Consider the following 26142-nt stretch of genomic DNA (forward strand, 5'->3'; position numbering starts at 1 on the left):
CATAAATACGGCAAATAATGTCTTCCAAATAATAGCCATTTTTTTCCAACACATATTTGAAACTATTTTCAAATTCTACGTTTTGTGGTATTTATAGATTGATTTTTTTAATCAATAAATAAATACCAGCGAAATTCGTGCAGTGATCTGAATTTGTTTGTTTCTTGATTACTGAATTTTCCTTCGTTTCCATACAAATTCAAGTAATCCAGCAGCTGTAAGAAATTTGTATACAGAAAGGTTTGGTATTCATAATATGAAATATCGCTACAATGTGAAATGAATGGAGTAGAGAACACATCTGTTAGAACAATCGTGAAAATTCATGCCTTATAATCAATTGATAGGTATTATTGAACCACGCATCTATCCTACTGATTCTTTATCCTTGAAATTTTGATTTTAAAAGAGATTTATCATTTATTTTACTTAGAAATTATTCAAAAATTATTGCAGCTCCGTTTTTCTTTGAAAAAAAATGGCTCTAAAAAGATAGCTCGATTTTTTCAACACACCAAACAGTTCTTTTAATCTTTGTAATAAATGGTCTGAAATGAAGTTTATGAAGAACCATTTTAGAATGATATTGCTGCTGATAATCTCATCTCGACATTCAAATGACATATGAGTCGTTGCGTTTTGATTAAAAACTTATTATTTTTAATAAATTTAAAGAAATTTAGCAGAATATGAGATATTCCTTTATCTTTTCTAAATGTTTTCACCATATTTATTGTTGAAGCATAGGTCAGTTTTCTATGAAATAGATTATGTGTAGAATATCTCAGCAGAATCTGGAAGTAAAAAGCAGTAGATGGGGAAAATGCAGAAGTATCTCATGTTTGGGCATTTTTTTCCTATGCTAAACTAACATTAATTCACAATGGAAAGATAAATATTAATTGTCATTGTATGAATGTCATATCTCCACAAATACCTTCTTTTCTTTTCATCAGAGTATTACCAAATCCAAGAATATCTGTCAAGTACTATAAAGTTGCAATATGTATTCTCCCAATTTAAAAAAAAAATCTTATTGTAAATGTTAGAGATACTTCCTTCAAACAGTTTTTAAGGTATTACCGTCGACAAGGGAGATAATTCATAATTGTATTGGACATATTAAAATTTTCTTCCGCAAATTTATTATAAAAATAGTAAAAATGTGGAATTGTTGAATTATATGGATTAAGATGAAAATGTGAATGAATTATGAATTTGATGGATTTTTCAACTGCTCAGAAGAAATGATTTCATCCATCATAAATACCTTATCTATTTGAAAATTATTATAAATTACTTGATGACTAACTCAAATTATTATGCGGGTTGTAATAATAAATTTATTAATTGTTTGTGGTTATTCAAAATCAATGCACTTTTCTTTTAAAACAATTTAACAAATTTTATCAAATAAATTACATAAGTAAGGAAACAAATTCTTCTACTAAATAATCTGTAGTATGGCATTTATGAAAACCTATGAAATATTTACCTTCCATTTAACAAGAATTGAAGTTGGTCCTCTCGCTTCAACATACAGGTCTGTCGGTGCTCCATCAGGTTCTGAGAAAGGAATGATTTTTTTAATTGAATAAATAAATTAAGAGACAAAAAATTTTAATAAACTAATTTCCATGTTTTTACTTATGAGTGATAAAAATAGTTCTTTACCTTCTTCAGTGGTGACAAATCGAATCGTTTCAGAAGGTTCCCCATGGCCAATTTCATTTTCGGCCACCACAGCCAAAGCGTAGGAAGTTCCTGGTTTCAGACCTTTAATAACAGCTGTTGTCTGAGTGGCAGCAATTTCTTCTTCATGGAGTGTTTGAGGACCGTCTGAAAGAAAAATAATTACGTCAACCACCACATATCAACAAGAGAATGGCAACGTAAAAAGTGCTAGTATTGGCCTCATTACTTATAACATGATACTACTTCGAGAACTGAAGCTTCTCTGTTTGGTAGATATAATGCATTAAAAATAACTTCATACCACTTCCTATCTATTTGCATTATAATTTTATAAGATTTATTAGACTTGAAGCTTAATTTTTATTTATTAAGATGTAAAAAGATATTCATGTATGTAGCAGATGTGTTTTATCTTTAAAATAATATTTTAATTAGAGAGGCTTTTGATACAACTTTGTTATGCCATTTGCTTGAAATATGAAATGTTATTGGCCACTTCTCCATATTGCATTTAAACTTCGACAGAGTGAATTCTATTTTTAGATCAAAATATTTCTAATCCATAAAAGTGTTAAGAAATGCAAGAAAAGCAATTAATATCATTAAATTTAAAAATAACTTTTAATTGTTTCTTAAAAAAATTTTTTAATTTAATTTACTGTCAGTGCGTGTGTGTGTGTATTAATGTATGCATGATATTCTTCAATACATATTGCAATATATGTTTGAGTAATTTAATTCAGTTCAAAATATGAAACAGTTATAAAAGGAATAAAACACCTTTTTTTTTCTGCTCAAGAGTGAAACATTCTTTAAAATTCCGTTGATTTTTTAAAACAAATCAAAGATGCAATTATTGTTTTGGAGCGACATTTCATCAATTAATTGAGTATTATTCAATAAAAATCAATTAATTGAGTATTAATCAAGTACAAACCAATTAATTGAGTACTATTCAGTAAATATTTTAAGCTTTATGACCTCTCATCAAGTGCGTAAGACGTTATTTTTTAATTGTTATTAACATAATAGCTTACGTTTATCTCTCCAATACTGGACTCTATATTTTGTGATTGGACTGTTTCCTGTATAGGGTGCTGTCCAACGTATGCTTGCAGTTTTCGACCGTACATCCAAAACTTTTACATCCAATGGTTGTGCTGGTACCTCTGCAGAGAAATGTACATTGCGCCTTCATTATTAGAACATATTTTTCATTAAAAAAATTAAACAGCTTTTGTAAGTTTATTCATTTTATTATATTAACTGCTAAGCACATAAAATGGGTAATATAAATACATAAATGAATAGTTAAGAATAAATTTTAAAAATAAAATAGTGAGTAAGGCATTTCAGTTTTGGAATTTTCAACATTTTTAATTGCCCATATACGATTTTTTAATTCGGATATAATTATATCAAGGCTTGGTAAATCTGTGTTTAAAAATATTTATGAGAAATAAAACTAAAGAAGCATGTTTTAGTCTTATTTTCAATAAACCAAATAAATATTTGGAAAATATCTAGTAGTTTCTTTTAATTAAGAAAACATCGCTCAGGTATTTGGTTCAACAACTTAATATCACCATAGTGAAGTATTTAATTCCGTTACCATCCTCAAATATTTTTTAATTACAACTTTAATTCTTATACATTAATTAGAGATGATTCCCAATTTTTCTTTAAAATCAAGGTACCTTGTAAATAAAATCTTAGTCTAAAGTTAAGAGCTTTAGAGTAAGGACTAAGGTAGGCCTAAGTTTAATTGATTAGAAGCCAGCTTAGACGTAATCCTCATACCTATTCCTGATCAAAATTAAATCGGTTGTTTTTCCGATAACTTTTATACATCTTCAAAATAGAATATTAATCTTGCAAATTAGTAAATATAATTATCTTCCAAAAATGTATAACATTTACTTTTCAATTGGTTTTAAGAGTAAATAGCATTTCCAGCGTATGCTGTAATTAAAGTGTTTATTATTTAATGAAGAAAAATACAATGGATTTGGAAAATGTAGTCAAATCAATTCTTCTGAAGTCGAACTTAAAAGTTTCTAACATTTTTGGGTAATAGAAAAATATTTCTTAAGTAGTGTAGTCAAGTTTATGTTCTAAATTTAAATTATTCAAATGTATATACAGACCTACTACGAGAACTTTAATATTCCTTTCGTCACTTCCATAATCATTTGTGGCAGTACAAGAATACAAAGCCCCGTCCCGGCGATCAACATTCCTTATAAAGAGCTCAGAGTTCACTCCGTTCTTTTGGAATGTTTCAAATTTCTCATATCTGAAAGAAAATTTTCAATCCAAATAAGCTTCTTTTCAAACTCTTTTTGTTCAAAAGTTTCATATCATATTAATTTTCTTCTTCAAATAATCAATTTTTTTTTAAATTTCATTATTAAAAATTATTTTTAAATCGCAAAACATTAACTGAATTCATCTCCTTAAATTATATAGAGCGATATTTATATCAAATAAGTTTGCTTCAGCTGCTTTTGTTATTTTCATTTGGTAATTCTATTTTTTTTCTTTTTATAAAATTCTTAAATTTTATTTCATTGAAAATTAAATAACTTTTACTTCCTAAAATATTAGGCGAAAGAAATTCATAACAATTATTTATTTATGTTTCATATATTATATTTGTTAAATATTTCCAGGTTATAATTCTTTTGCTTACATAAATGAAATAGCAATTACATATTAAAAATTTTTAATCCCTTTGAAATGTTAAATTAAAATTTCCTTTTTTAATATATTTTTCAAATTATCCACAAATCAAACAGTCTTTCATTTTAAACTTATAGGTTCCATGAGTTTTTAAAACATAAAGAGTTTAGTTAAGTAAAACATAATACGTTTTAAAATTTATAATTTTCTTTCTTTATTCACAAAATACCTTTTTTATTTCTAATATTTTTTTCATATAAATTAGATTTATTCACAGATACATTGACAAAAATGAAATTGATCAGTTACCATCGATTATCACACATGAGATCTTCAATGAGAAATATTTAATTTACCTAGATAATTCTGTTATTTCTAGTTCCCTTTTGTCTTTATACCAGACAATAGATATTGGTTGATCTCCAGTGACATCACATCTCAACACAGCACTATCACCCTGTCGAACTGTTTCCACTTTAAATTTTTCTTCAAATCTGGCAGGCACTAAAGAAAGAGAAGGAAAGTTTCTTTTAATTTCCAACTTCTTTATATCAACTCCTCATTAGTTTAAAATTAAACAGAAGACACTACGGCATATTTTATAAAATTTAAATATAATAATAATAATAATAATAAATAATGATAAAAAAAACTTCATCAAAAGGATAATCACAAGAAAAAAACTAATTAAAAGGGTATTTTCTCAAATATATTCTCATTGCTGCACAAAATTCTGAAAACATTTCAAAATTCAAAAGTTATTTGACTTTTGTTCTTCCTAATGAAATATGAGGAAGGTTTAAAAAGACAAAGAGAAAATTTCCTTGTATTGAATTTCAGAAATTTATGCGCAACATTGAAAATAGTTTTCCATCACATAAATACAAATGAGCATATACATAAATACAAAAACAGTGTGCTAAGCAAGCGTCATGTCAAAACGTCTCATTTAAAGATTAATATTTCCTTTTATATATGTAGGAAAATAAGTATTAATTTAAATTGATGAAAATTGAATCAAAATTTCTGATCAGAAATTTCAGGGTATAAATATCTTCCCTTGAAAACCTGCAAAAAAAGGAATGTAAATTAAAATACAGTAAAAAAATTATCAATTATGATATATAGTTGTTCTACACTTAAAGGTATTATTACATTAATCTTTATTGGAAATTAAATTGTTATACTAAATTTTTAAGTGGTGACGTAACATTTAAAATTAGCTCGAAGAGTGTTGGGATTTATTGGGAAGCTCTTATATGCATTGTATCAAGAATGTTAATTAAACTATGCAAACTGAATTATCATTTATGCAAGAATTTAATTATTTTCTACATAAAATATTGAATAAGATTTAAAACGAAAAATAATCTCATTAAAATTATGCTAAATGTATTATATATTTATTTACTTATTTTGGAATTCTAATTAGTAATAATTCTTTTTTATTACTTAAAATATTTCTGAATATGTTCAAGATTCAATTCACGTATGAAAGAATGGTTTATCTTTCAGTTTTCCTAATAAATTCAATTAATAATTGTTTTATAAATATTGTAACTAGGTCATAATAGACAGATTTCCTTTAATCGAATATCTCTTAATACTTTATTTAAAGAATAATCTCTACAATAACCAATCTCTAAATTAAGGATATTTATACATGATTATTTTAAAATGTAATTAAAACGTAAAAATAAATAAAAGCAGTTTCTTTATTTTACTTGGCAGCATGCATTATAATTCTTATATTTTATTTTTAATAGGAATTATTTTATTCATAATTATTCATTACAAATAATAGTATTCGATAGCTTTTTTATTGTGATGAAAATCAGCATTTACAATTTTCATCATTCTTTAAAAAAACTATATTATTTGCATTTTTCTCCTTTTCTATTGCCGGTATTAAATATTTTAAGATACTTTTTCTTCTTTATAATAACAAATTTAAAAATAGTATTTGTTATATTTCATTGTAAAATTAAATATAAATTTAATAATTCTATATATTACAACAATTGATCTTTAAGAGTATAATAATTTTCAGTTAATCATTTCCTAAACTATGCAAAAGTCACATTTTGCACGAATAGTATTAAATTATGAATGAAAATATTTATAAATTTCTCTCCTTTAAACCTTATTCAGTAACGTAATCACTATATAAAATAATTGTTCCAGGTTGTCATTTCAAAGCACAAATGTCACCACTTAAAAAATTAAAATGTTTATATGTTTCTAAATCTAAATTTGCTACTAAATGTTAGAGTAAAATATCTACTTACCATTTTGCTTCCAAATGATAAAAAGCCGGTCACATACAACAGTAGTGATAGTAAACTAAAATATCAATATCTAATACGTTTTATACATATTCACATAAATCCAAATCATTTGCTATATATTTGGATAATAGTTTTCATATAACATTTTAATTAAAATTCTAATTCCTTTCAACGAATTAAATCATTTTATTTGATAGTGAGATACAATAAAGGGAAAATTACAAATACTTTATTAAAGAATTTTTTTTTCATAAAAAGATAAAAATATTTATGAAATATTTTAAAATTTCATTGCGTACGAAATATTGTTTTGTTGCACATAAATCGCCAAGTATGTTGTGATCAAATTTTTAAAAATCCTAATTAAAGAATATACGATATCGTCCTCACGTAATCTTTCATATTATTCCTTACCATAAACCGTTAAAACAAATTCAGCTGATAAATTTTCTTCAACTCCATTATCAGCGATACATTTATATTGGCCTTCATCATTTTCAGATACAGCTGTAATAGTTAATTGTCCTTCTTCTGAAATATTCATCTGGTTATTGGATGTCAACCTGATGAAATTTTGTTGCAAATCTGGAAAATAATACAAAAACACTTTTTTTTAAATTTAACATTTAAAAATCTAATATTAAAGTTAAATTTGAAACAACACTACATCATTTTTAAAGAGAAATTCTGATTTTGTAAAAGAAACAATGTATGCTTGTTTTTAAGTCACCTTTTTTGTACCATGTTATAATAGGTGTAGGTCTTCCAATTACTTTGCATTGCATTTCAAATCTTGATCCCAAATAAGAAGTGCGATCGACTGGTTTCTCTACCCATTTAGGTGGTGCTACAAGCAAGAATTTCATTTAATAAGAGATCATTCCAATTAATTATTTAAAATCTATTCCATGCATATGAAATTTAATTATTGCCATTAATATATAATTTTTATCAAATTATCAAAATATTTAATCATTATATTTTAAACAGAATTATAAGAATGGAAGCAGGAAAAGCATATGTGCATATAGACTTCAAAATTATTTATGAAATATTTTGTCACGTAGAAAAATGTAGTACAACATTTTTACATTAGAAACGAAAGAAAGTTTTTTTGTTTACCTTTTACCATCAATGATGCTGTGTATTCATCTTTTCCAACATCATTTGTTGCAACGCATGTGTAATTTCCACTACTGTTTTGTCTCACTGGATTTATTGAAAGTAATGATAAATCTTTGATATTCAAGATTTCAATGTTATCGAAAGTTTCTAATTCTCTGCCATCTTTTAACCAGCGAAATTTAACCGGTTGACTGCCCTTATTTAGTGTACAACTAACGCTTGTCTTTTGACCAACGCTCAAAGCATCCGGAAAGAAAAATGGTTGAATCTGAGGTAATCCTAAAATGAAAACCACAGATAGCAGTTGTCAAAATAAATTTCAAATTATATGCTTTTTATTAAAAACATTATCATATTATCTATATAAATTTTTATATTAAATATCTCGCTTAAATTTAAACCATGCAAGAATAACTTATATATTATTTTCTTTATAGAAGCTAAAGACGCTTTTAAGATTAAAACTACATGAATCAGATTACAAAAAACATCATTAAAAGTCTGCATAGTATATATATTATTTACATTTCAATAAATGATGCGAGAGATGAAATTAACACTTACCATCATTCGACTTGATTTCTCTGATAAATACAGCTTGGAGTAGAATTTGTAAAAGAATAGACGTAAATAACGTTGATTCCATAACGATTTGAACTCTTCTTTAGAAAAATGTTACCAATATGAAAGCTGCATTTCTGTATAGATTGACCAGAATGGTGAAATTCGCAATGTTTTGGTTCAATATCTAGAACAACTAACAGTTTTTATTGTTATTTTTACAATTCAGAATAAAGATGTAACCTGTCTTGTGGCGCCGCCCAGTGTTATAAGTTGTTATAAATTTCATATCACATAATCACACTTTCACATTATATTAGAAAAGAAATATATAAAACAAGAAGGCTCATTTGAAAGGAGAAAAACCACCAAAATTTGAAATCAATTTATTTCATTCTTTTAGCTACAGTCATTCATATAAATATTTTTACAAAAGAGAAATGGTTATTATTAATACCAACCAAATTTATTATTTTAAATGAAAAAAAATGGATCAAATAAATAGGACAATAAAAGTGCACATTTATATCTCTTGAAATATTCCTTAATCTGGAAAATTATATTTAGTTACTAGAGAGTGTATTAATCTTAAAGCACAGACTTACTAAGCACCAACAAATCTGCACTTTCTTCAAGGGACATTCCCACGTCATTAGAAACGACACAAGTATACTTTCCTTGATCTTCTTTTTGTACATTGATAATAGTAAGAAGACCGTTACTGATCACATATTTTCCGCCGTTGCTTAAATTTTCAACACTCTGTAATTCATTTCCTATTTAAATAGAGTAAACAACAAATGTTAGATATATAAGGTACTCTATCATATATGTAACGATATTAAATACTGCAGGTGGAAAGAAGATGAATAATCAATAGGTAATATTTTGAAACATCTAAGAACAAAATAAAATTAAAATGTAAAATTTGATTCACCATTTTAAATATCTAATTTGTCAGAATTAAAAGTTCAATAAAAGTTTAAATCAAATCAAATCATAATATCTGTGCAAAAATCACATGAACCAAACATCTTGAACAAAAATCAAAATTATGACTACAACTCCTTTGAGTTCTTTTTTAATGCGCCTTTTGTTTTTAAAATTAATTTATCACGTATTTTACCTAATTTATAAATTAATTATAGCAGAAAAGCCTAAAGTAATAAAATTGTAATTGAAATTAATTTTTGAAATAAAACTAAAAGATAAGAGAAAGCACTTTTATTTGCTTAACCATTTTAAATTTTTGATTTCTGAGAATTAAAAGCTTAATAAAAGTTTAAATCAAATTAAATTAGAATAATTAATGATCTTCTATCTGTGCAAAATATAACTGCTTTTTTGAATTTTTGATTTCACTAGATAAGATCACACTATTACAAATGGAAACCGACACAAATAGTATTTAAAAAAAGAAATGCCCAAATATCAGTTTTATTAATTATGAATATTATCGTTGAATGTATTGTGACTTTTTTCAGCATAAATTTCGCTTCGATAAAAATTAATTTGCAAGAGATTTCAGGCAGCAAAATTGTCCCTATTATTAACTTTTCATCTTATGTTTGTAGTGAATCCTGAATGTCTTAGTACAATTTTAAGCTACATATTTGTTAGAAAATAAAGGGTTAAATTTCAAAATATCAGTTAATTTTTTTACCGTAATATCTTTCAAGATGTTATGCTTATAACACACGATAAACATATTTCTTTACATCAATATTTTCAATAAAAATATACATTAATGTGAAGCACAATGAGATAATAAATAATGATACAATCACATTTTGCTTCAGAGGCGTTGAAATAAAAAAAAATATGAAGCGATTATTTTTGAAATTTTCTACAACGTGTAATGATGTCGAAAGTAGTTTATTTTCAAAACAATCAAAATCATTTTGGGAACTGAAAAAAGCCGACTCAATAACACAAAGCTTCAAGAAAAATTATTTTGATTGCATGTTAAATTCACTTTTAAAACTAACACTAAATACCATTGAAGACAAAATGAGTAGAGAAAACATTTCATTAGAAGCGTTTAGAAAAAGAATTTGCTGCTTATTTCTGCAGCAAATAATAATCAAAACTATTATTTATTGACTAAGATCTTGTAAAAAATATAATAATTGCAAACCTGATAATTTTTTCCAAGATACAGATGGCGTGGGTCTTCCTGCAGCAGAACATTCAAGAGTTATATTTTTACCCACTACTGTTTCAGAACTTGAAGGGCGAGTTATCCACGAAGGAGGACCTAAAAAAGTAACATTTGGGGGGATGTATAATTATTATGATCATCACTAACACACTAAGAAGTCAAAACTTATAATTTTGATCAATGTCTTTTGCAATTTAGTTCTTAATTCACATTAGTCTTCATCTTCTGTTTTCATTCAGTTTCGAAAATGAGTTAAATAAACAAATAAATCCTTGAAAATAAACTCAAATCTTAAGTTCAATTTCCGAACATTTTCATACGCCATTAAGTAAAATTTAAAAACAACCCAAAGGCAAGGCAAATAAATGGATCACTACCTCAAAAGTAAATGAAATGAAAATTGATGACTATTAGAATATAATTATGAGATTAAATATATAGAATCATAAAGCTATTATTTAATGACAAAAATTAAATATCTAATATTCTTGCACCAATATTAAAATCAGATATTAAGTAGCATTTATTTTTTAGTAATAAAAATCATAAATATCTGTAAAAATTTTATTGGGATTTTTCTTTTTTTATTTTATAATATTTCAGTCGTTTCACGTTTGAATTAACCTACAAATATTCGAAAAACCCAAATTCATCAGGGCTGTACATTTGCAAGAAAATTAGGAACCATTGAACATACTATTCTGGTTCATCGCAATAAATTATTATAGAATAATATGCTACGTAAATTTAAATTCTAAAAAACATGCAATATAAACTAGAGATGTGAACTATTTAATTACTAATAATGAATTTTAGTAAAGTAGTTTTTTTTTTTTTTTGCATGGATAGAGTGAGTATTTGAATTAATATCAAATTACACTTTTCTACAATCATTGACAGCAGATTACTGTGAAACAGTTTTCACTACGTACGTAGCGTTTATGCAGAAAAGCATCCGAATGTAGAAGAGACGAATCTAATAATACCAAATTCTTTGGATTTAGAACTGGATATCGCATGAAATCATTTATATTTTTTCAACTCAATATTTCTCCAACAAATTTAAGCTTTAGTTTGAGATTTTTTTTTACTGTTTTTTTTCTTCTTTTATGCATAAAAGAAGATGCTGAAAATTATTTTTTGAATTTATGATTTCTTCACAAAATCTTCAAAGGTTTTTGTAACAATGATTGCTCCTGTCACATTGAGTTAGTAAAATAATATTAATTTCATATTTTCTCGATTAAAAAGTATAGAGAGAATAGCTTTAATACTTTCATAACTAAGACTGAATTTTGTTACAAAAAATAAACGTGAAAGATATTTTTTTGCAAAATATAATTCATTTTATTTTATATGAAAATTTTATTTATACTATATTCAAGTTTTCAAATTTTAGCACTCATCAAAATAAAGTTTATCATAACCTTATAAAAACCAGAAGTTTTTTTTCAAATAGAAAGTTTATGGAAGAAAATAGATATTTATTGAATAATTATAAATTCCTTAACATGAATAAACTAATATAAGCTTCATTTGCTTTAGTTCTAAAATATGAGGAACTAACTTTAATTTAATTTCAGTAATTAACTATATTATTGTTTACACTGTTTCATCAAGAAACTCTGATAAGAATGTACTCAATGTAAGTTTGTAAAAAGTTATTGTTAACTAATACATACCTTGTATCATCAATTCTGCAGAATGACTTGCTGTCCTGTGATCTTCTATGATGGTACAAGTGTAATTGCCACTGTCTTCACTAATAACTGGATTGATTATTAAAGTTGAAAATTCTCGAATATCTGTAATTTTAACTCTGTCGTTTTGTTTAATATCTTTCTTGTTTCGTAGCCATTTAAATTGCACAGATTTAACTTCTCCTTTGGGAGTACATGTTACAAACACTTTCTCGCCTTCTTTCACATGCGTTGGAAAAGAGAATGGGATTACACCAAAATCTTGACCTATAAAAAAGAAAAATAGAGAGATAATAGTTTAACAGACATTTCTCTTTATTTATAAATATTACTTTTAAAAATATAGAAGTCTTTTTTCATATTAAGAACAAATTTTTTGCATGCAAAAATTTTCCAAATAATTAATTTTATTCATAGCTCCCTTTAGAGTTTATAACTTGAAATGTTTCCTTATAATGAAATTCCATTCTTTGGGGAATATGAAATTATTTAATTCATTTTGACAGTTTTCATATTTTCTGTAATTTTTTGTTTATCTAGATAGAAGTTTACAAGATTATGAAATTCTAAATATCTTGAAAGTTTCATGAAATATATAAGTCAAGTCATAGAAATGTTTCATGTTATTTCCTATTCATTCTCTCCTGCTGTTAGAGTATTTTAAATTAATAATAGCATAATATAAACATACATGATTTTAGATTCTTAAATTAACATTATCCCATTTGTTTCTACATAATTATAAATTAATTCTACTTCACTTATTAGGATTTCGGTTAGATTTTTAGAAATGATAGGATTTACAAATACATCTTTAGAATAAAAAAGCGGTACTTACCAGTTAGACTAAGAAAGGATCCTCCAGTTGACACAATAGTAGTCAGTATCCACAATAACAAATTCAGTAGCATAGTGCTTGCTCCGTGGTGACTTAAAATGCAAAGAAATATGACATAATCGCAGTTCTTTAAGCCAACTTTGAATCATATATTATTTCTCATACAAGATATTTGATAACACTCTGTTTTCACCGAAAGATTTCAAACATCAAATGTAGATGAAGCACAACATTCTGTATAATAACAAGATATCGACAATCTAGCGCCGCCTGTTGTCAACATTGAGTAATATTCTGTTGCATGTTTGAAGAACACTTTTTTTCATAACGATATCTGTATGTTTCTAACTGTGCATTATTTATTTGAAATCATCATTAAAAACAAGAAAGGAAATGACAATTGAAACGAAAAGGTAATTATTAAAGGTTTTTATTATAGAATATAAACAAACAGATACAAAACTAACTTAAGATATACTTTATAAAAACAAATACAGAATATGTTTAAAATTGAAATGCACATTACTTCTTACCAGATACGAATACCCGAACTCGCTTCTCCAATATTTGTCCGACATCATTAGAGGCTATGCATTGGTACGATTCTTTAAAATCATCTCTCACATTGTAAATAATTAAAGAGCCATTCATGTGCACTTGCATGTTTGAAGTATTCACAATATCTATGCGCGAAGTTTCTGAGTCGCCTGAAAAAATAATCGGCTTTAATAGTAAAGGTCATAGTGCATTATAATCTTTAAATATATAATGTACATAATCGTTTTAAAACTTATGATTACGGTAATAAAAACATAAAAAAATTATAAGACAAAAGAAAGAAACAAAACATTGTATCACCACTTTATGAAACAAACAAGGTAATTCGAGACAAAATCAGATTTAAATTTAAAATAATTTTTACAGTTTTTCGAATGGTAAACTCAATACTTTTTTATTGTGTGCAAAATCAGAAGGCAAGTTTAAAGTGACTCGTGAATTTTATAAATTATTTATGTTCTTAAATAAAAATTTAAACATTATGTATAAAGGATTTTCTGTAATCAATATAAATCTGTTTAAAAACGACAAGATCTAGCTGATATACAATTAGTTTATTGATCTCTTATATTGGCTATAAAATACCTAACATAATTTAATTGACTAACCTCTAAAAAAATTTATATTTAAAAGAAATTGTGAAAAATCGTTTAAAGAAATAATTCTTTATAAAGTTCAAAAATAACGAAAAATTTTATTTTTTTAAAAGTTTTAAATTATTCATTGTAAATCGGAATATCTGAAATACATAAAACCATTTAATTTACCTGTTATTTTCTTCCAAGAAATTTTTGGTAAAGGATGACCAGATGCCATGCACACAAGTTCCAGAAAATCATTCTCTGTTACTCGAGCATCTTGAGGTTCCTTAATCCAAGTTGGAGGCTCTATAAGTGCAGCGAATATTATAAAATAACAGGATAAAGTAAAGGTATATACAGAATTTTAGAATTACAAGAATTAACAACACTAAATACAAAATAAATAAAAAAAGGATTTAATCAAATTTTTTATTGTGCTTGATATAAACTGATTTTCATGTTTTTATCCATATTCTTATTCTAAGATAATTTCTTACATCAATTATTGCATGAATGATTTGTGTATTAATGAAATATATCAATTTGCTACCAAATTGCTGCTAAGGATTTTTTTACAGTTATTTTAAAATCAGACTTGATTTATATCTTTTATTTTTAATTATTAACAATTGAATTTCTTGATTTGCATCTTATGATAAACGTACATATAAATATGACTTATTTAGATAATTTCTGAGCTTGTAAATCAGATTATATTTCTCATATGGCTTTCATAGAAGATCAGTTTACAATGCAAACAAATAACATTTTTAATACTCTCACTCAAATCATATATGAATCATCTTTCACATATTTTTCTAATATAAAAGAAATTCAGCATCATATATATTATTTCAACAAATTAAATGGTAGCACTAAGACGAATTGAAAATTAATGTAAAAAATATATTTCGTTTTCTAAGATAATATTTCTCAATTAGTGGATACGAAAATATTTTATTAACTATATTGAACTTTTTTACTGAATGTTTCAAAACATAAACTATATATTTTTCATTTTATACAAAACATCTTTATATAAATTAATAGTTTAACATTATATAGCATAAATGTTATATATCTCTATATGCATTAATGCTTTAATATAATATAAAATTCAAGATACTGTAATTTCGCATTAAAACCTCTTAATATTTACTCAAATTAAATAAAATTTATAAAGTCTATTTTGAGATCCATTTGAGAAAGATACATTTTGAAAAAAAATTTATAAAGCACCATATATAATGGGCTTTCAAAATTTAGAAGATTAAAGATACTTGGATGAAAATCTATATATTAATTTTAAAGGAATTCATAAGAAAATATTTTGCCATAAAAAATTACATTGCTGTATTAATGAAGTACATGAGAGTTTAAAATATTATTTCTGTCTAAATACAGCTTTATTTGAGTCATCAAAGTTTCTGAATTACTATTTATAAACTGAGTGATAATAAATATAAAATTACTTACCATTTAGTACAAAAGCTGCAGTGAAAGAGTCTTTCCCAAATACATTTCTCACTAAACAAGTATAGTTGCCTACATTTTCTCGACTCGCAGGGCCTACAGTAAGCACAGAAAAGCGATCTTGAGTATGAACAGATGTGTTTGGAACATTATCAACATCCTTGCCATCTTTTAACCAGTTAAAATTCAGTGGTTTTGTCCCGTCAGTTACAGCGCAGGCTACTACCACAGTTTGGTCAATTGTAGAAAATTCCGGAAAGCTAAAAGATTGAATCACTGGTGCTTCTGAAAAGTATAAAAATATAATCAGAGAATTAGTTCATTTTCTAATTGCTTCAAAACTCTAATTTAAAGATTAATAATTATGATAAATAGGTTTTTTATGTTTAAAATACATCATAAGTTCTCTGGAAAATTGAATTACTTATTTCAAATCAGAATGAAATTTGTATTCGAAAAAGTATTCGAACTAATCTGCTAATATATCGAATTTAAAGGATATTGAAATAAAAATGAAACAAATTTTACTCACCTTTAGTTAACGCTCCAGTTATCTGTACCACAAAAATGACAACAATCGAGAAAAACATGGTTGTCAGCCAATGGACATGAATTCAGTGATGTTTCGGCAGTTGATGCAAATACGAGTAGATAATTGACGAAATCGAATCACTTTATTTATAATCCATTCCACGAGTGAAATCCAAACTTAAGGTTTCTGACAGTTGCTTTAGATACCATAAAAGGTTAGTGAAGATTATGGTTTTGTTTCTTGTGTTTAATAACCATGTAACCAAGAGAGAAAAAATACAAAGGTTTGTAGAATAACATAGTACAGCAGCGCCATACAGTGGTCGTATTTTGAGATAAAAACTCTATTTCAAATCAAAGAGGCATATAAGTATATATAATTTATAACTGTAATTTTCAAGTAAATGAAACGAATTTAAGTAGGCAAAAAGCGTTGGAAAAAAAATATATTTTAAAGTAAAATGTATTATAAATATGTTTACGTTCTGAAGATTGTCAATAAAAAAATTAGTCAACAATATTATTTTAAGAATTTATTTAAATAAATAAAAAAAAATTACAAGAACGTAGACTTAATAAATAACTAAAATGCGCGAAAATTTAGACGCGCATATTCAGTAAATAAATACAAAATGAATCCATTTATGCTAGATAAAATGACATCTTCATATGCCCTAGTTCTGAAAAAAATTGACAATAAACAAGATTGCATTTGTTATAAAATTTCACTCCTTCTTTCAAAACTTCAAAACGATTTATATAAATAATTTTAGAAAATTAAAATATGATTTAAATGGAATTTTCTTAAATTTTTTGGGAATTTTCTGAGTGTAATCTTACCATTTACATTTACGCTTACTGACTTAGAAATAGTTGAATCTAAGTCATTTGATGCTGTACAAATGTATGTGCCAGAATTCTGTTCTCGGATGTTTGTGATATATAAAGTACCATTACTTAATACTTGAAAAGAGCCATCTTCTTTTAATTGAGTCATTTCTCCATTGGGACCTACGAAACAGTAAAAATTTTAATGTCAGTATATTTAGTTATAAATAAATGCTCACGCATGCTAATATAAATACAAAATTTGGAAATCCTGAACAATAATAGGAAAAATAAAATTAGATTAACCATGAAAGGATAATTAATTAGTTTAATTCCTTTATATGGTTAGCATAAGTAATAAAGAATTAATTTCTTGTCTAATAAAATTTTTCAATCATTTTTAAATAGATCCTACATTTTGAATTCATTTCGTATATGAATATGGTTTTCTAATAAATCACAGGAAAGAATTAAACATATCTGAAATAGATGTACATAACAAATGGGTGAAATAAATGTTTAATAGCTCTTTCATTTGTAGAGAACAAAACTTTTCCAAATGTTTCAGAAAATATTAAAATGAAAACCATTTATTTTCTAATAAATGCTTTATTTAAATAATCAAAATAAAAAATAAAAATTTTTCTTTATGTGAGAAATATTAAGTGAAAAAAGCGTTAAATTTATAAATTATTCATTTATAAATTGTTATAAATTCATAAGAGTTTGATGAAGTATAAAAAACTTTTTTGCTTTACTTTTGAATTTCCACGAGATGTTCGGTTTCGGATGACCATCAGCTGTGCAATGAAGACTTAAATTATCACCGGAAGCGACACTTGTATCACTAGGTTGTATTATCCAAACTGGAGGAGCTAAAATATTGATACATTTTGTGTTTACTTTTTTGTTATGCTTTTCTTATTATATAACTATATTTTTCTGCATTTTTATATAGCATTAAAAATGTTTTTTACAACAATATTTTACACCATTAAGTACCATTCAAACGTTATTAAGTAAAAAATAACACAATGGATTATTTTTATAAATTTTTATATTCACACTAATTTCTGATCCATTATCATTATAGATTTGATTTAATTATCTAGATTTAATTATCATTATAGATTTGATTCAATTATCTAGATTTAATTACCATTATAGATTTGATTGAATTATTATTATAGATTTGATTTAATTATCTAGATTTAATTATTATTTTAGATTTAATTTCCTTATCTTGCAAAATAATTTTCATGCATACACTATATAAAACTATGAGCTCTTAAAGTGCAAAATTGCAAAGTGCATATATATTTTTACTACTTAGAATTAATACTAAGAAGCAAAGATTATTTTGATAATCCTTAAAATAAGACTTAAATAATTGTAAGAATATTCATTGTGGAAAGCTAGGCTATAAGCCGCATTTCTTTAACCAACATTTTAAGAATACATTAATAAACTCAGATTATTTTATTTAGGCTCTTTTCTTTGTTTCCTTAATTCAACTTAATTTACTCTTATGACATTTATATAACCATTGGTATAAATTCTCATCTCATAATTGTAACATAAGCTAGAAATAATATTTATTTCCTTGACATTAGATCCAAATCTGATAAATATTTTATTGGTAATAAAAATGTATTGAGGCGTCGATGCCAATTCTATTAATCTGAAAAATTAGATTCAAATTATAGAATTCAAAACTTTTTTTATACAACGGTTCATGCAATTATGAATTAAACATTTCAATTACAGACTGAATCATGTGTAGTTAATAAAAAATATAATATAACAAAATCATTTTTATCATAAGCTTTTAAAGAATAATTAATAAATTTCCTATATATTAATCTTAAAATTAGAATGATTTCTACAATAGAAAAAAAGAGTTCTAAATATTTTTTTAATAAATCTCATGAAATTAACTTACCTCTAAGCTTTAAGGTGCCGTAAGTGAATGCCCTGCCAAATTTGTTTTCTGCAGTGCACGTATAATTTCCAACATTTTCAGGTTGTGCGGGTCCTATAGTTAAAGCCGAAAAGTCTCTTTGAACATCTTCTTTTACATTAGGAATGTCTTTTATATCCTTTCCGTCTTTCTTCCATGTAAAAGTAAACGGTGCAGAGCCGCTATATGCAGTGCAAACAGCGACTACTTTTTTGCCAATTGGTACATATTCTGGAAATAATATTTGATGCAGTTTTGGAGGACCTGAAACCAGAAACTAATATTATTGTCATAGCTTTTTTTTTTATTACACAATATATTTTTTTGTTAAAAATATGTGAATACAGTATAAACTGTTAAAAATAAAAATAAAAATTATAGAAAAAAATAAAAGTTACAGAAAAAATACGTGAAAAGTTATTTAAAAAATGTTAATTAGAATGCCCATATTTTAATTTTAAACTTATGAGCTGCTCTAACATCCTGCATGATTCTAAAACACAATCCTTCATGGAATTTACCACCCTATTCTTTTTTTTACTTTCTTGAGAATTTTTTTTTATTATTTGATCTGAATTTTAAAGCATGAAATCGCATTTTTCCCGTGATTAGTTTTTTTTTTTATTTCTTTTATTTTGTAGTTTATAAATATTGATATATCATAAAATATGGCACAATTTTTAATTAAATTTTAAAATAAGACTTTAATCTTTATTGTATGTTTGATGTTGTATATTTAAAAAAAGTAAAAAAATCAAATCAAATATGGCATAAACATCGAAAGATATGTCAATTCCAAGTGCTTTTAATGCAGATGTCATGTAATTATTTAGAGAAATTTTAAAGGATTTATGCCTGAATCATATATTTTAAATCATTTTAAGAGTGTTGTCTTATAGCTTACGAAGAATTTTTTTATAGATATTAAAATTTCAGAAAATAGGGGATTTATTTTTATTGTGATTGGATTCCTTTAAGAATTATGTACTGGATTTCAAATATGCTATAATAAATATTTCGATGCAATCTAAATTCGATGTAATTAAGAATTTTAGGATGGAAAACTAAAAAGCTATTATCAAAATTTCCAATAATATCACAATAATTATTTTTCAAGCAAATAATTCTACTTTTAGAAATTAATTAATTTTCAATCTTCTCTATAGATTTCATAAAGTGACAAATATAAAGAGATTAAATAATTATAAGAAACAAAAATGGAAAGCTTACCATCATCTTCCGAAGATTCTGTTATTCTTATAATCACATCCAGCAGTATGAGAAATGTTAACTGAAGAAATAAAGTAACCTTCTTCATTGTAATAACACTAAAGGACACTGTAAATATTATCCATAAAGAGAGTGTAATCGATGCATATATCAAACGAGAGCCGCTTTTTACAAAATCCGTAGATATTCTGGATAAAATATAAAAGTAAATACACACAGAAAATGCCACATGCTAATACTAAACAACGCTTTACAACAGAAATGATGCTGTTTGCTTCACATATGAGCATATAGCGCCACACAACGGCGGAAAAATACATAAAATGTTTCACTTCAGTTTGTAAGAAATATAAATAATGAGCTCCTTTAAAAATAATACAAAATAAAAATAGTTATTAATTTTGGTAATCATTCATATTTAAGTAATAAACAATAATTCATTTTAAAAAATCACGAAAGTTTTTATTACCAATATTTAATTGAAAAGAAGATCAAAATGTAAGCATTTTAATCATAATAATAAAGCAACTGAATATTCGCGAATAGCATTCAGGTAATTATATCTTTATTCATGTATTCTCACTATTTAGCTTATAAATATACATCTGTTAATTTGTCAAAAATTGAAAAAGTGTCATGAAATGAGTTAAATGATTAGCTTGATGCGATACTTATTCCCAATACCACAATTCATTAAGTAATAAAAATATGATACATACTTGAGAACAATTTGATATATTTAATAAAATTGAATTATTCGTCTATTTTTTTTTTTCATATTATTTGTAAATAACACCGATTTATTTAAACACAATATAAGATTCATGCTCTTCGAAGTTTAAAAAATACACACAAAAAAGAAACACACATATGAAAATTACGCATATATTAGTTCGCGATGTTTCATCGCATATATAATAGATGTCATGCGCACATTTTAGAAAAAAAGATCAGAGAGCTGAATATAAAAAATGCAATAATATACCATATTTTATCCAAACATGCAATAATCGGATTTCATGCAATCAATTATACTTCGTTTTTTAAAAAAAATGAAAACTCAACAGAGGTATCAAAATATCTTTATTTTGACATTTTTAAATAATTTCTTACAACTCTTGATACTAAATAATTAGTAATTTAATTTTAAAAATTCTTGTAAAGACTTTTCATTGTAAAAGTTTACAAAGTTAAAAAATACAAATATTACAGAATTTCAAATAATTTTCATAAAAATTTTGAATATACTAAAACATATCAATGCTTCTCACATATCATTCTTTTACATAAACTTTATTTATGCTTTCCATCGATAGCAAATTTCTTTTACTGTATCTTACCATGTACGTAAACGTTAATAAGCTTCTTTAGAGAATTTCCTATCCCATTTTTGGCCTCGCATGCATACATTCCAGCATTCTCAGCTTTCAAATTACTAATGATGAGAGATCCATCTTTTTGCTGCTCGGCAAAGTCACCCAAATTCATTATCTGCCCTTCTGAAAGAAAATAGAAAAAAAAATAATTAGCTTTATTAAGTCAGTACTTTTTTTAAGAGTTTTATACAAATTAATTGCTCATGAGCAAATAAAATTTTTAATGTTTAATCCTCAATTGCATTTCTGTATGATTGTTTGGCCACACAATTCTGCTATTAGTCAAGAAATAAAAAATAAACAATTTTGATACAAGAAGGAAGTTATTTATAAAATGACCTACAATCAGCATCAAATATTACCACGTTCTCAAAATTTCAGATTAATTTGGTGGCTTACACTGATAGCATTCCCAGCTTGCAACGATACATTTACAGCTAATGCAAAACGCTGTGTTATATTTAAAATGTGCCTAAAAATACACACAAAAAATCATTTTTAATGCGTTATAAAGACCTAAAATAATCAAATAATTTGGTGAAGAATATATAAGATTTCTGAAGTATATATTTGGTAGAATATTAATAAAAATTTGACTTTCATAACTATCAGAATATTAATATAATTTTTAAACACGTATTTTTATTATGAATAAGATGCATAGTTCTACGAAGACTATTTATTTCAAAATATATCTTGTTTTGGAATTTTCAAAATGCATCTGCATATAGATGATGTTGCCAAATTACTCTTAATATACTAACTCAATATACTACTTAATATCACTCTTAATATACTGTATTATATTCTACAAAAGCTACATTAAAGAGTTAAACAGTTAAATAAAATCTTTTTAGTTATGATTCTTTCGTAAAAAAAGTAAGGAAAAAATTGTTGCTTCCTATTAGTATAAATAGCCTCACAGGATAGTGCACAATATTCTCTAAATTCAGGTCATGTAAGGAAAAAATCAATAATGTTCTAATGTATCAATTGCAATTCTAGAATGATTAAGTTAGCTTACTATAAATTTTAATGATTAATTATATTGATGAAACGATATTATTAAAAAATAAGGAGCATACTTAGAAATGTTTTCAGTAAAATGATATTCAAGTAGGGACATGGAAATCTATATTATGTTTCAAAAAGATATTAGAAAAATAAATAAGCATTTATATGAATGGTGTTAAGATAATATAATTTTTATTGTATTTATTGCTTATTTTGAATATAATCTATATTAATAGTAACATGAATGTGCCTGTGTCTTTGTATGTTTCCGCTATATAGGCCAAAACGCCTAACACAGAGCTACTAAATATGTCATATATAAACTTTGGAGGATAAAACGTGCTCCTCGGAGCAATTTTTTGAAATTTTAATTAGAATTTTAATTAATTTAAAACTAAGCGAATTCAAAATTAATTAATTCAAAAAAATTTCAATTCAAAAATAGCGCTTTTCTGCGATAACTTCATAACTGTGATAATTTTTTATATTAATTTTTTGTCATATATTTTTTCTATTTTTAATTAGTTTTTTTAAAAATATTTTAAGCGTATTTTGCACCAAAATTTCTCTTCAGGGGAAACTTAAATAGGTTTTATAGTTGAAACCAATAATCCATCTTGTTTTTTTTTCTATCGTTAGTGAACAGTATATGAAAACCTTGCTTATTTTTCAATAAGGATTTGCTTTAAAGATAAAGTATACTTTTAATTATTTTTTTTAAGATTTCTATTCTTACAATGAAGATTTAACTTCAAAATCAAGAAATGTCAAAATTTATTTTTAAATGCGTCTATTTGTAAAAACTGCTGCTCTTTTCTGTGATATAATTGGATGTGTAATAAATTATAAAAATTACGGATATCCATAACACACCGAAAGGAACGGTGTAAAGCTTCTATGCATTAGTATGTTTTGCATGTCTATCAAAATTTAGAGTTTAAAAATGTATTTTTGAAAAAAACCCATTAAGACATAGACAAAATATTTAATTTTTTTTAGTAACCATTAATCTTATTGAGTTATGTGATAGCCAAATTCAGGTTGTTCATAATGTGGAAAATAAATTCAAAATATAAAGTGATGTAGTATTCATTGATCCATTACAAAAAGGTAAATGCAAGTATAAATACATGGAATTTTAGAATGCTAAAGTAATATTTACCTGCTTTTTTCTTCCAGGTTATCTCAGGCTTTGGTGATCCATCAGCAGAACATTTTATTTCAATTCTTTGCCCTTCAACACCAATGATGTCCTCAGGTTCTTTGACCCAAAATGGGGCCTCTGCAACACAGGAAATATAATACTATATTATTAAAAACGTAATTAAGAGACGTAATTAAAAATGCAATTATTTTTCATTGTTTAAATTTCACTTCAATTATCCTTCACTTTCATACAATGAAATTCTCTATTTGCTTTTTAGAAAGTTAATTATATATTAATTGCCTTAATTTCTCATTTTAACTTTTAGTTAATTCAATATTAAATCGGAATTGTATTATAGCCACTTATTATCTACATACTTAAAGTCTGCAACACTAAACTGCTTTAACTTAAAATGATACTATTTTAATAAAATATTACAAATAAATAAATATATTATATAATAGACGGAAGAAATAATAACGATTTTTGACTTAAAATGTATAGTCGATTTTTTTTAATTATAGATTCGCCTTTAATTTTTTTTTCCATTTTTAAATAAATTTGGAATGCTTTTAATAAAATGGATTCAAACAATATAATAAGCATTTTTTAAAAAATATATCGTCTTTCCTCTTTAATATTAAGCACATTTTCTTTAATGTTTAATATTTATATCCCGTAAAACTAAATATTTCTTCTATTTATTAGAAAACCAAATTATTAATTAATTTCATTGAATAATTGAACTAACCAAAATTCAATATATTCATATAAGCTCGCATATTGTTTCAAAAATAAACTGATTAAATCTTTTGGAAAAAAATTTATTCTACTTTTTACAATATTTTCATAAGGAATTTTGAATTAAAGAAGTATGGCATTTCTTACCTTTTAATGTAAAAGCAGCAGCATGGCTATGCTGACCAAACGAATTTCGTACAATGCAAGTATAGTTTCCCACATTGCTTTTGGATGCAGGTGATATGGTAAGAACGGAATATTCAGCTTGTACATCTACTGATGTATTAGGAACATTAATTATTTCTTTGCCGTCTTTCATCCATTGAAAAGTCAAAGGTTTGGATCCTTGAAGAATTCCACAAGTAGCTGTTACTCTCTGACCTTGAGAGGCAGTTTCAGGAAAAATGAACGGCTGAATTATTGGTGGATCTTAAAATAAAAAAGAAATATTAAACATTTATAAGTAATTAATTTTAAACATTATAAGCACTTATCAAAAGCGAACCTGCTTCTTAAAGTAAAATAATGCAATCATAGAAAATGTAATCTCAGAGAAATAAAAAGATAATTTTCGAATAATGATATGTGAGTTATTTATATCATCAAAAATATATAAGAACTTTATTGGAAATCAAAGAAAATGTTAGATTAAAATGTGAAAAAAAGGCATTTAAATAGAAATATTCCTTAATAACTGTATGAATTAAAAGATAACAGTTTAAGATGAATTAAAAATATTAACAGAAATTAGTTCATAAATTTGATTCCTTTTAATGCTGAGAAAAATATATAAGATTTTTATATTTTTAGGCCATAATTTAGATCATATGAATAATTGACCGTAATTGATGTAAATCATGCATCTTTTATACATCTAGTATTCATTACTTTTTCTGTTTTCATAATCGCTTTGGTGCATAAAAATAAGAATTTAATATGTAAATAATTTTATCCTTAATTGATTAATTGCAGAATTTTTTTACATTAAAATAACATTTCTATTGAAAAATACAATATTAAAATGCATCACAATGATTAGAATCTAAAACGAGTTCCTATCTTTCCAAAGAATCTAATATTTCAACACTGTATAAGTGATATAAAATGACTCTTGAAATTTTATTCACTAACTTCTAACAATTATCACTTTGGTTTATCAGTCAAGTAAAACTTATCATAATATAATCACAATAATAAAATAATAGCTAAGATAACTAATAATAAAAAAATAATAAATAAAAGTTGCATACCTTTCGTGATATCGTTTCCAAAAACAATGCTTGATAAAATGGTGATGATGAGTCCCAGTAAATGTAATGAAAAATGGGAAGAGAACGAAGAAAGTGAGCACATAATCATGATACACAAGCGGATGACCGACAAAATCCCGTTATAATATTTTTTTGCTTATTTAACTTGTCTATTTTAGTGCTTTATCAACACTCATACGTGAATATGGCGTTGTTATGTCTTTTTTGAGAGGTGGTATTTCTGTGATGTGAACCATACTACCAGCGCCACATAGAGGATAAATTAGAAATTAAAAGTAAGTCAGCAAAATTATTAAATAATTGCATATTTCTAATACATTTGAGAGAAAATGTGCTTCAACATATATTGTAATAATGAAGTAAGGAAGACTGAAAAAGAACA

General features: G+C 25.3%; 3 protein-coding genes across 3 annotated transcripts in view; all 3 read right to left on the minus strand.

The window, feature by feature from the left end:
* LOC129968381 (uncharacterized) overlaps positions 1 to 8495 on the minus strand; it is a 95219-nt gene extending 86724 nt beyond the window's left edge. Inside the window, exons 1-9 of the mRNA XM_056082237.1 lie at positions 8355 to 8495; positions 7788 to 8069; positions 7396 to 7512; positions 7080 to 7250; positions 4734 to 4881; positions 3843 to 3991; positions 2733 to 2864; positions 1675 to 1839; positions 1496 to 1566 (exon numbers count right to left, since the gene is read on the minus strand). Of these exons, the coding sequence (XP_055938212.1) occupies positions 1496 to 1566; positions 1675 to 1839; positions 2733 to 2864; positions 3843 to 3991; positions 4734 to 4881; positions 7080 to 7250; positions 7396 to 7512; positions 7788 to 8069; positions 8355 to 8436 (1317 nt within the window). The 5' untranslated portion in view covers positions 8437 to 8495. The remainder of the gene's footprint in view (positions 1 to 1495; positions 1567 to 1674; positions 1840 to 2732; positions 2865 to 3842; positions 3992 to 4733; positions 4882 to 7079; positions 7251 to 7395; positions 7513 to 7787; positions 8070 to 8354) is intronic.
* Positions 8496 to 8939: 444 nt separating this feature from the next.
* Positions 8940 to 16257, minus strand: LOC129968382 (cell adhesion molecule DSCAM-like). Its single transcript, XM_056082238.1, has 8 exons — positions 16195 to 16257; positions 15666 to 15947; positions 14376 to 14495; positions 13577 to 13757; positions 13051 to 13142; positions 12195 to 12479; positions 10489 to 10608; positions 8940 to 9127 (listed from the first exon to the last, which is right to left on the minus strand). Exons 1-8 carry the CDS (start codon positions 16250 to 16252, stop codon positions 8940 to 8942), a joined length of 1326 nt encoding a protein of 441 aa, XP_055938213.1. The 5' UTR covers positions 16253 to 16257.
* A 4036-nt stretch (positions 16258 to 20293) lies between these two features.
* LOC129969306 (cell adhesion molecule Dscam2-like) lies at positions 20294 to 25896 on the minus strand. Its single transcript, XM_056083819.1, has 5 exons — positions 25740 to 25896; positions 24637 to 24918; positions 23764 to 23883; positions 21552 to 21710; positions 20294 to 20399 (listed from the first exon to the last, which is right to left on the minus strand). The coding sequence occupies exons 1-5, from the start codon at positions 25846 to 25848 to the stop codon at positions 20380 to 20382; spliced, it is 690 nt and encodes a 229-aa protein (XP_055939794.1). The 5' UTR covers positions 25849 to 25896; the 3' UTR covers positions 20294 to 20379.
* Between the last annotated feature and the right edge of the window lie 246 nt (positions 25897 to 26142).

This window comes from Argiope bruennichi, chromosome 5 (assembly GCF_947563725.1).
Source record: "Argiope bruennichi chromosome 5, qqArgBrue1.1, whole genome shotgun sequence".
Taxonomy (NCBI): domain Eukaryota; kingdom Metazoa; phylum Arthropoda; class Arachnida; order Araneae; family Araneidae; genus Argiope; species Argiope bruennichi.

Excerpts from the sequence above, each read along its gene's own strand:
- LOC129969306 (XM_056083819.1), bottom strand. The coding sequence starts at position 25,848 with ATGATTATGTGCTCACTTTCTTCGTTCTCTTCCCATTTTTCATTACAT. Across the intron at positions 24,919-25,739 it reads TGGAAACGATATCACGAAAG|ATCCACCAATAATTCAGCCG; the intron begins GTATGCAACTTT and ends TTTTATTTTAAG. Across the intron at positions 20,400-21,551 it reads TATTAACGTTTACGTACATG|AATATCTACGGATTTTGTAA; the intron begins GTAAGATACAGT and ends TATTTTATCCAG.
- LOC129968382 (XM_056082238.1), bottom strand. The coding sequence starts at position 16,252 with ATGTTTTTCTCGATTGTTGTCATTTTTGTGGTACAGATAACTGGAGCG. Across the intron at positions 14,496-15,665 it reads TGCAGCTTTTGTACTAAATG|AGCCTCCAACTTGGATTAAG; the intron begins GTAAGTAATTTT and ends CTGCACTTATAG. Across the intron at positions 13,143-13,576 it reads GTATTCGTATCTGGTAAGAA|TCACCACGGAGCAAGCACTA; the intron begins GTAATGTGCATT and ends TTGCATTTTAAG.